Consider the following 11814-nt stretch of genomic DNA (forward strand, 5'->3'; position numbering starts at 1 on the left):
ACCCGCCAAAAAGAAGAGGTTCATGGCTCTACGGAGTCAGAAAGAAGAGCGGTGCGGACAGATGAGGAAAGTGCCAAAGGTCTCCAATTCATGAGATAGAAAAACCAATTTTTTCATTTGCGAAATACATGACAGAAAAAGGCCACCAACCGTTGCAAGGTGTAATTACATGTCAGGATGCATTGCTTTGTAACTGTGAATGGAGTGGTTTTGGTCGTTCTTCATTCAAATCTAATTGAGATTAGACACCATTTTTGACTTGTAAGATGTAATATATGACGGTCTCTACCACACGTTCCCTTCCCAAGTAAAGTTAAACTCTTGCTTCCCATTCACACCTCATCTTTATATCTTTTGCTCTCTTTTTTTCTTTTTTTTCTTTCAATTTTCTTCTTGACGTAGTTATTTCGTACGCAAACACAACCCTTTTATTTCTTCAAGAAAATATACAATTACTGACTCTCTCTCTCGATTGAAAGGAATACGAGGTTCTTTCAGTAGGAACGAAAAGGATATTTACCGAAAATAAATTAAAGGAAAGGGAAGGAGAAAAGCGAGAGAGGGTGGAAAAGAAAGCGTCCGAAGGAGATGACCTATTCATTTTGCACGCGTGTCTATTACAATGCTATAAAAGGCTAATAAGGTACTCCTTTAACATAGCGGGAAGATATATTTGTAATTTATTATGGATGTAACGTGAGATGTGACATCTCATCATTATAAACAATCAAAGGAAATAATTAACCAATAGAAAAAGGTGACTCTTGGGAGCCAAGAGGAGTGATGGGCCGGTTGTTAAGGCCACTAGGAGCAATCCAAGGAAATAATTAGCCATCACATGAATATATTTCCTGTTATTTATTTCGCAGGTCCTTTTCCCTTCAGACTGCGTAGCAGCCAGTATAATGGTAATATAATATATTCACAAAATATATTTGCTCGGATGGTTTTATCATTAACTAATTTCGGCAAACAGTGAGTCGACGTTCTGGGTGTCACACTGCAATCTTCTACTAATTAAGCTAAATTATTAATTGATCAAATGATCGGTAGCCCGTTGCTTTTAAAGTGATATTAGAGGCTCAAAATGCACTGTTAGCTTGTAGCACCTTGCGACACTGATAGGCTAACATTGTGCAATGGCAGCTCACGGTCTCGCCTCTACTGCGTACTAATCTCCTCCACCGGACGATCACTCTCCCTTCTTGATCAACTCTCTCAAAACAACTCCTAGAACCACCGCAACCAAATGGAGGACCAGCCCCGCCAGCAACGCCAGGCTGCCGCGACCCAGGAGCTTAGGGACCTCTCCTCCTCCACGAGGGGGCCCTCGACCACCCAGGTCCTCAGGGTCCTCATGCTCGTCCTGCTCAGCGGTGTCCTCCTTCTCCTGGCGGGCCTCTCCCTAGCGGGCACCCTCATTGGGCTCGCGGTCACGGCCCCGCTATTCGTCCTCTTCAGCCCGGTGCTCATCGCTTCGGCGCTCACCATTGGCCTCGTGGTCACTGGGTTCCTGATGTCGGCGGCATTCGTGCTCATGGCGCTGTTTTTCTTCATGCGAATGAACTCCCTATGGACGAGGATGGGGGAGCAATGTACAATTTCTGGCGGAGAACGAAGGGATTCTGGGCCATCTGCTTCCGTCGACAATGGGAATGGGAAGTCTGTCGTGGCCGTGGATCAACAGCAACTGGTGATAGGAAACAATTATTATGTCTTCTTGAGCTTTAGAGGCCCTGATACTCGCAAAGGCTTCGCCGATCACCTCTACCATAAACTCAAAGACGTGGGCCTGAGGTTCCATCCAAACTTCGTGTTCAGAGATAATGAGGACCTCCCCTTCGGCGAGGACCTTGGTGCAAATCTTATCAGTGCAATCATGCACTCTAAGGTTTCGATCCCAATCATATCCAAAAATTATGCTAATAGTGAATGGTGCCTCCGCGAGCTCATTGGTATAATGGAGTGTAAGGAAAGCAGAGGACAGATAGTCTTGCCCGTACTTTACAAGGTGGAAACCAAGGATGTGAGATACCTGAAGGGGAGCGTTAAACATGCCTTCGAATCCCGTAAGTATTGGTCTGACGAGGCGGTCAAGCAACGAGGGAAGGAAGCTCTCAGCAAAGCAGCTGAATGTAGAGTATACGAATCAGAGAATTTTGCTGATGGGTACTTCCTTGTTGGAAGAAGAATATTTCTATTTATCATCCTTAATCCTTGTTTTGTGGAGCCATTAATAAGTTCTCATGGATTATGTTGTTTGACAGGCATGAAGCGGAACTAGTAGATGAACTTGTAGCAACTGTAATGCGCAAGCAACAAGAAGATTTTCAACCATATCTTCACGAGAACTTGGTTGGCAATGATGATGATGTGGTTGAGGTTATGAGATTGGTGGATACTGCTTGCCCCAATACTCGAATTATTGGGATTTATGGGATAAGTGGCATTGGTAAGACAACTCTGGCAACAATTGTATATGAAAAACTTTTTGACAAATTTGATTGCCGTAGCTTTCTCAGGGATGTTGGAGAAAAACTTAAAAGTAATGGCATCGAGCATGTGCAATCTCAACTGATCTCAGATATACTGAATAAGCCAAAATATAAAGTGCTTGATTCTAATGAAGGAATTAAGATGATCCAAACCAACTGTGCAGAAAAGAAGGTACTTATTCTTCTCGATGATGTGAATCACCAAGACCACCTCAATAAATTGATTGGAAATGGTAAATTCATGCGAGGAAGTAGGATCATAATTACATGCCGAGATGAGGCCACGTTGAAGTCTGAATATCATAAGTATAAATGCAGAGAATTGAATTTCAACAATTCTTTGCGTCTGTTTAACATACATGCATTTGAAGGAAAACCACCTCCAATGGAATTGGCAAGTCTTTCCAGTGAGATTGTTGCCACCACAGGAGGACTTCCCTTAGCTCTCATAGTTATTGGTTCACTTCTCAAACGCACGAAAGATCCAAAAGCATGGGAAGAATATCGAGATAAATGGACGAAAGAACCACAAAGGGAAGTAATAGACAGGTTGAAGATAAGTTACGATGCATTAGAAGAGGGCACCAAACAAATGTTTCAAGACATAACATGTTTTTTCATTGGAACTGACCATAGAATTGCCACCTACCTATGGAGTGATCTTCAATTGTACCCAAGATCTGGATTGCAAAAGATGATGGAACTTTCGTTGATAAAATATGATGATAATAAGCTAAGAATGCACGATCAATTAAGAGATCTAGGCAGATGTATGGCCCGTCCTGCAAATAAGAAGCATTGGGACTATAAGAGACTATGGGATGAGGAAGCCATGAAAGTTCTAGGACGCGAGGTAACACTTATGTCTACTTTTGGTCTCTCACATGTTATCTAATGGTAGTCCCTCAAATTACTATTGTTATTGTTCTTTTTCTCTATATCTTTGATCATTCTCAGCATGCTATTAGCATTTTCTTAGTAAAAGCTACATCCAATTTGGGCCTCTAGTTCATGAAAAGTTTTGCGCTGGTGATTATGAGGCTCAGAAAAGGGTTATTAAAATTGTGTACTACTAAGTCTATCTATTTTGCTCTTTTGTCGTTTTCACATCATTTTCTAGCAACAGCATAAGGCTATTCTACCGGCGTTCATACAATATACTTGTGTTCATACTAATGCTATGCACGGATCTAGTCGTAGGTATTTTGAGCACATAATTCAACATTAACGAATGTTGTGCAAAATCAAACAACAGTAAAATACAACCGAAGAAAATAACTAACAACCAACGTATGATTTTGTAAATATTCATAGAAAGTAATTTCCATAAAAAAACTGAAAAAGCAAATATCGAAATTAAGAAATTAAATGATTGTAGGAAGTAAGTGATGGAATAGTGAAAGGCGAAAGAAATTGTGTTCTCGTTTTATCTGCCTTTGGTGTGACACAATATCCATCTCTATGCGCACACACCGACAAAGTGGTGACAAAAATCTATTGTTGTTAGTGAAAAAAAAAAACAGATAGTTAACCTATCAAATAAGATAACTGAAGGAGCAAAAAATAAATGTTAGAATGCACAAAAAGGAAAATGATAATAATTGCTATCCTTTATTTACTAATCCATATATTTTTATATGAATGGGTGAATGGCAAAAAATGCACCAACAAATTCTTAAGATGAGGTCAAATTTTATGACTCACTGGGGCAAATTCAATGATGACTAATTGACTATTGCGCTCATCTTAGGAGAAAATTAACCAATTAGTACTAAATCTATTGTGTGAATGTCCATTTCATCATAAACTTATTAATTTTGCCAATTTAGTCTTTAACCTTTGCACAAATTTGAATGCAGTCCCTCTGACTAATTTTTCATTGCTTTCTAATCATTTGCAGTTGTCCTGCATAGCACACAACCACATTAGCAATTTCCCGCAACGTTAGCAATTTCTTGTAAAAATTAGCCAGAATAACTATAGTAGAATTTCACTCAAAGGTTTTAAGAATTGCAAAATTGATAAGTTTTAGATCAATTAGACAATTTCTCCCTCATCTACATATTAGTTGTTGAGCTTTGAGCTTGAATATCCAAAAATGGAAACTCAAGTTCAATAGACCAAATTCTCATTTCGATCCAGCCATATGCCAAAAAAACCAACAATATTTTATGAATGGGAAGGGAATGAGTTGTCATGCTTTATGAATTCATAAGTCTGATTACGTACTTATTGTTTTTCAAAAGTGTGACAATTTTCGCATATTTCAAGACACCATATATAGTCTGTTGTCAATACTTGCAAAATTTAATTTCAAAACTTTATAGAAAACTAGACTAATTTCATATAAGAATTTCACATAAAACATCAAAACTTGGGGCATACAAGTGAAGATCAACATATTACATGATCACATAATTGTAGAAGATCACGTATATTTCTTTTTCCTATAAGTGTAAACAAAATGCTTCGGCTACAATAACATGTAGAGTATACTAATAGAAGATGGTTGAATGGTATTTAGAATCCTCATTTTTATTTTATTTTTTGTAGGAGGAAAATGAAAATATTGAGGCACTATGTTTGGATGAAAGGGGCTCTAGAGAGTTAGTGGAGCGAGAGTGCTTCAAAAAAATGCCTAACTTGAAGTTCCTTCATGTGAATGATGTGGATTTTGATGGAGATTTTGGAGGATCATTTTCTGAATTAAGATGGCTAAAGTGGGAGGGATGTCGTGACTCTTTTGAGGCGACAAACCTTCATTTGCAGAAATTAGTCATACTTGATTTATCAGATAATGGTATTAGTGGAAATTGGAGAGGATGGAGTTCAATTAAGGTAAAGATGAAAAAGGATTTTTCTTTTGTTACATTTGATGATAAATCACTCTATTTCTAATTGCTATCATGGAACATGTTTCTTTCTTGTAGATGGAGAGGTTGAAAGTTCTCAATCTTTCATGGTGCTTAGAATTAAAGAGTACCCCTAATCTCTCTGCATTTAAAAATTTAGAGATGCTAATCCTAGAACATTGTGCCCATTTGGAGGAAATCAACACTTCCATTGGAGATGTCAAGCGCCTCATTTCCTTGAACTTGAGCAGCTGTAGGAGTCTCGAGAAGTTACCCAAACAATTGGGCGAACTAGAAAATTTGGAGGAACTTGTCATAGACCGGACTTGGATAAAAGAAATCCCTCCATGTATAGGATCTTTAAAGAAGCTGAAGAGGCTTAGTGCCATGTATTGTCTTCTACCAGCTGAAGTTCCTAGTCCGGTAAGTTCTTTGTTAGCGGAATGCTACAAGTTGCAACAGATCCCTTCTTCAATTGGTAAGTTGGGAGAGTTGGTTGAGTTGGACTTGTCAAATACATGGATTAAGGAATTACCCGAATCCATTGGGGAATTGAAAAAATTGAAAATTCTAAGGATTTTTTGTAGTCAGATAGAAGAGTTACCAAGCTCTATTGGAAAATTGCAAAGCCTCCAAGAGTTCGATGCCGACGGATGCTTTTACCTGAAAGCAGAAATTCATGTTGATAAAGGCGGATTGTCTTCTCTAAAAACCCTTTGTTTAGGCAGAGCAAAAATTTCTTGCTTGCCGGAAAACTTAGATCAGCTTTCTTCTCTCGAACACCTCAATTTACTTGGCTGTAGAGACCTTCAATCACTCCCAAAACTTCCTTTTAGCTTATCATGCCTACGGCTTACCCATGAGAGCAATGAGCTGCCATCGCTCTCTCACCTGAAGCATCTAAAGGAGCTTGTCCTTTGGCTTTGCAAGTCTCTTCAAAGCATCCCAGAGCTTCCCTCTTGCATACGAAAGCTTTGTGTTGAGAGATGTCCCAAATTGGAAAGGTTGCCAAAGCTTTCCGATTTGGAATTTTTGTCGGAATTAGGACTCGTGGGATGCAATGGGCTAAAGAAATTGGATGGACTGGAAGCTTTAAAATCCCTTGGAGAGTTAAACCCATCCAGAGAGTCAGAGTTGTTCAACCTCGACGACTTTGTTGCAAAGGTAGATAAACTCCATGCAATACCGGGCCTTGAAAAATTGGGATCCCTGGAAGTGGTGGATATCTCAGGGTGCAAGCACATTGAAGTACTGGACCTTTCAAAGTCGAAGGATCTGAAGGAGTTGATTGTTAGGAATTGCGAAAGCTTAGTTGAAATCCATTGCCCTAGTAATTTTCTGGAGCACTTTGATAGGCATGGATGCAAGTCACTAAAGAAATTACCGGCCTTTTTACCACCTGATAGGGCACGATTCAATTACCGGACTTTTACCACATGTCCTCATGGGTTTGTCATTTACCTTCTTTTGATTGATTCTTGTCAGAAGAAGAATTCTTCTATTTATCATCCTCAATCCTTATTTTGTGGAACCATTAAAAAGTTCTCACGTGTTGTGTTGTTTGACAGGCGCAAAGTGGAATTAATAAAAGAAGAAGTACGAGTAATAGCAGACGAGTAGCAACATGATTTCCTATCACCTCGTCTTGAAAACTTGGTTGGAATTGATGATCGTGTGGCTAAAGTTATTGTGATTTGGGGGATTGGTGGCATCGGTAAGACAACTCTGGCCACAAACATCTACAATAAGCTTGCTAAGAAATTTGAGCTACGCAGCTCTCTCATGGATATTAGAGAAACAATTAATCGCAAGGGTATGGAGCATATCCAATCTCATATCCAATCTCTATTGATCTCAGATATAACCAAAAATCATGAAAGTAGAGTGCGTGATTCTATGATGGGGATTGGAAAGATCCGATTAAGTTGTGAAAAAAAGAAGGTACTTATTCTTCTTGACGATGTGGGTCATCAAGACCACATAGATAAATTGATTGGAGGTTGCAATTTCGAATCAGGAAGTAGAATCATTATTACATGTAACGCCTTCTTGAAGTCTGAATATAAGCATTATGAAGTCAGAGAAATGAATTGCGAAGACTCTATGCTTGTGTTTAGCTTGTATGCATTTGAAGCCAATCAACACAAACTTCATGATTCTTTCTAGTGATATTGTTGCCACCACAGGAGGGCTTCCCTTAACTCTCAAGATTATAGGTTCATTTCTTAAAAGAAAAGATAAAAGCATATGGAAAGAGATACTAGAGAAATCGAGGAAGGTGCCTCATCAAGATGTACAAAAAAAGTTGAAGATAAGTTATAACGCATTAGAACATAACGAGAAACATATGTTTCTAGACATAGCCTGCTTTTTCATTGGAATTGACAAAAGAGTGGTCACCTACCTATGGGAGGATCTCCAATTGTACCCATATTTAGGATTGGCAAGAATGATTGAACTTTCGTTAATAAAATATGGTGATAATTATGAGCTGAGAATGCATGATCAATTAAGAGATTTAGGTAGAGCTATAGCCCGTTCACTACATAAGAAGCCTTGGCATCATAGCAGACTATGGGATGAGGAAGCCATGAAAGTTCTGAGATGCAAGGTAACAATTATGTTTACGTTTGGCCTCTCACATGTTATCTAATGGTAGTCCCTCGAAGTGCTATTGTTACCGTTCTTTTTCTCGATATCTATGACCATTCTCAGCATGCTATTAGCATTTTCTTGGTGAAAGCTACATCCAATTTTGGCCTCTAGTTCATTGATTTTGCACTAGTGATTATGAGGCTCAAAAAAAGGGTTATTAAATTTGTGTACTATTAACTCTTATCTATTTTGCTCTTTTGTCGTTTTCACATCAATTTCTAGCAACATCATAAGGCTATTCTACCTAGCGTTCATAATAAATACTTGTGTTCATATTGGTGCTATGCACGAATCTAGTCGTAGGTATTTTGAGCACATAATTCAACATTAACGAATGTCGTGCAAAATCAAACAACAGTAAATTACGACTGAAGAAACTAACAACCAACATATGATTTTGTACATATATTCATACAAAGTAATTCGATTAAAAAAACTGAAAAGCAAATACCGATATTAAGAAATTAAATGATTGTAGGAAATAAGTGACGGAATAGTGAAAGATGAAAGAAATTATGTCCTCGTTTTATCTGCCTTTGGTATGATACAATATCCATCTCTATTATGTAATGAGTGAGCGTTTCTTGGTACAAATCAATGAAGCCTTTATTCACACACACCAACAAAGAGGAGACAAAAATCTATTGTTAGACATTACCGCAAAAAAGACAGATAATTAACTTATCAAATAAGATAACTGGAGAAGCAAAAAATAAATGTTAGAATCCAAGAAAAGGAAAACGATAATAATCACTATCCTTTATTTACTAATTTATATATTTTTGTATAAATGGGTGAATGGCAAAAAAAGCACTAACAAATTCTTGAGATCAAGTTGAATTTTGACTGATTGGGGAAAATTCAATGATGACTAATTGAGTAGTCCACTCATCTTAGGAGAAAATTACTCAATTAGTCCCAAATTTATTATGCAAATGTCCATTCAGTCATAAACTTATCAATTTTGTCAATTTATTCTCAAGCATCTACGTAAAATTTCATTGTAATCATTCCGATCAATTTTTGCGGTGATGCAATCATTTATGGTTGTTCTATATGGCATGCCATCACGTTAGCAATTTCCTACAAAAACTAGCCGGAATGACTACGTTGAAATTTCATGCAAAGGTTTTAAGATTAAATTGCAACATTGATAAGTTTAGGATTTATTGGTATTTCTCCCTCATCTAAGGATTAGTTGTTGAGCTTTGAGCTTGAATAAGGAAAAACGAAAACTCAAGTTCAATAGACGAAATTCTTGTTTTCATCCGACCATACGCCAAAACCAAAAATATTTTATGAATGTGAAGGAAATGAGTTGTCACGTTTTATGAAACCTAAAAAATTTTATGAACGGGAAGGAAATGAGTTGTCATGCTTTATGAATGCTTAAGTCTGATTAGGTAATTTTTGTTTTTGAAATGTGTATCTAGCTTCTCACACATGTCAAAGGGACACCATATTTTGCTAGTCGTTAATACTACGTATGTTACAAAATTTAATTTCAAACCCATACTAATTTCATATAGGAATTTCACATAAAACATCAAAACTTGGGGCATACGAGTGAAAATCAACATATTACATGATCACGTAATGGTAGAATATCACATATATTTCTTTTTCCCTATAAGTGTAGACAAAATGCATCGGCCACAATAAGATGTAGAGTATACTAACAAAAGGAGGTTGGATGGTATTTAGAATCCTCATTTTTATTTTATTTTTTGTAGGAGGAAATTGAAAATATTGAGGCACTACGTTTGGACGAAATGGGCTCTAGAGAGTTCGTTGAGCAAGAGAGCTTCAAAAAAAATGCCTAACTTGAAGTTCCTTCATGTGAAGGATGTGGATTTTGGTGGAGATTTTGAAGGATTATTTTCTGAATTAAGATGGTTAAAGTGGGAGAGACGTCGTGACTCTTTCGAGGTGACTAACTTTCATTTTGAGAAATTAGTCATACTTGATTTATCAGACGGTGATATTAGTGAAAAGTGGAGAGGATGGAGTTCAATTAAGGTAAAGATGAAAAAGGCTTTCTCTTTTGTTACATTTGGTGATAAATCATTCCATTTCTAATTGCTAATCTTGGAACATGTTTCTTTCTTGTAGATGGAGAGGCTGAAAGTTCTCGATCTTTCGCGGTGCTCTAGATTAAAGAGCACCCCTAATCTCTCTGCATTTAAAAATTTAAAGATGCTAATCCTAAAAGATTGTGCTCATTTGAAGGAAATCGACCCTTCGATTGGAGATGTCAAGCACCTCGTTTCCTTGAACTTGAGGTGCTGTTGGAGTCTCAAGAAATTATCCGAACAATTGGGCAAACTAGAAAATTTGGAGGAACTTGTCATAGACCATATCGGGATGCGAGAAATCCCTCCATGTATAGGATCTTTGAAGAAGCTGAAGAGGCTTAGTGCCTCGTGGAGTTGGCGATCGACTGAAGTTCCTAGCTCAATAATCCATCCAGTAAGTTCGTTGTTAACGGAATGCTACAAGTTGGAACAAATCAATTCTTCAATTGGTAAGTTGGGAGAGTTGGTTGAGCTAGACTTGTCGGATACAGGGATTAAGGAATTACCCGAATCCATTGGGGAATTGACCAAATTGAAAATTCTGAGGATTTGTAATAGCCAGATACAAAGGTTACCGAGCTCTATTGGAAAATTACAAAGCCTCCAAGAGCTCGATGCTGACGAATGTCATAACCTGGAAGGGCAAATTCTTATTGATGAAGGTGGATTGTCTTCTCTAAAGACTGTTCGTTTAGGTTGTACAAAAATTTCTGGCTTGCCGGAAAACTTAGATCAGCTTTATTCTCTCGAACACCTTGATTTAATTGGCTGTGGAGAGCTTCAATCACTACCAAAACCTCCTTTTAGCTTATCATCCTTGCGGCTTACCTGTCGGAGCAACGAGCTGCCATTGCTCTCTCACCTAAAGCATCTAAAGGAGCTCACCCTTCATTTTTGCATGTCTCTTCAAAGCATCCCAGAGCTTCCCTCCTGCATACGGACACTTCACGTTTGGGGATGTCCCAAATTGGAAAGGTTGCCAAAGCTTTGCGATTTGGAATTTTTGTCGAAATTAGGGCTTGCGGAATGCAATGGGCTGAAGAAATTGGATGGAGTGGAAGCTTTAAAATCCCTAAGAGTGTTGGACCTATCCAAAGGGCGAGAGTGGTCCATCCTCAACGACTTTGATGCAAAGGAAGATAATCTCCATGCGATACAAGGCCTTGAAAAATTGGGATCCCTGGAAGTGGTGGATATCTCTGCGCGCAAGCACATTCAAGTACTGGACCTTTCAAAGTCAAAGCATCTAAAGACATTGATTGTTAGGGATTGCAAAAGCTTAGTTGAAATTCGTTGCCCTAGTAAATTCCTAGAGCACTTTGATAGGGATGGGTGCGAGTCACTCAAGAAATTACCTAACTTTTTACCACACGGCGAGCTATGGTCGGATCTTGATGAGGAAGCTTACTGAGGTTTGCGGGCTATGGTCGGATACGAGGTTGCGGAGGACGTGGTGCGATTCTCAGCATTGGGGTAAGAAGAGGAGGAGCGTGGAAATCAAGTAGAGAGAGAAGGGGAAGAGATTGAGGGGTCCAGCATCATCTGGTGGTCTATTTCTGTCTTCTTCCGGTGGACGACAATGGGATGACTGATTCGAAAGTGAAATTCATGCTTACATGCTCTGCTAGCTGAGAAATGGAATTCGACTTCTAACCTCACCCTCTCACCGATTGCTTGAAATGGAGCAACGGAGGAGTTTGACGATGGGGTGATTATGGAAGAGAGAATGTTGGAGGC

General features: G+C 38.5%; 2 protein-coding genes across 2 annotated transcripts; both read left to right on the forward strand.

Annotated features, from left to right (window-relative positions):
• The first annotated feature begins 1145 nt into the window (after window positions 1-1145).
• Window positions 1146-3503, forward strand: LOC108958313 (disease resistance protein RUN1-like). The gene is made up of 3 exons (XM_018870518.2): window positions 1146-2169; window positions 2268-3348; window positions 3453-3503. Exons 1-3 carry the CDS (start codon window positions 1250-1252, stop codon window positions 3501-3503), a joined length of 2052 nt encoding a protein of 683 aa, XP_018726063.2. The 5' UTR covers window positions 1146-1249.
• Window positions 3504-5509: 2006 nt separating this feature from the next.
• On the forward strand, window positions 5510-11488 carry LOC104436174 (disease resistance protein RPV1-like). The gene is made up of 3 exons (XM_039313690.1): window positions 5510-6795; window positions 9736-10021; window positions 10115-11488. Exons 1-3 carry the CDS (start codon window positions 5510-5512, stop codon window positions 11486-11488), a joined length of 2946 nt encoding a protein of 981 aa, XP_039169624.1.
• The last annotated feature ends 326 nt before the right edge of the window (window positions 11489-11814 follow it).

Source organism: Eucalyptus grandis, chromosome 5 (genome assembly GCF_016545825.1).
Source record: "Eucalyptus grandis isolate ANBG69807.140 chromosome 5, ASM1654582v1, whole genome shotgun sequence".
Lineage (NCBI taxonomy): Eukaryota > Viridiplantae > Streptophyta > Magnoliopsida > Myrtales > Myrtaceae > Eucalyptus > Eucalyptus grandis.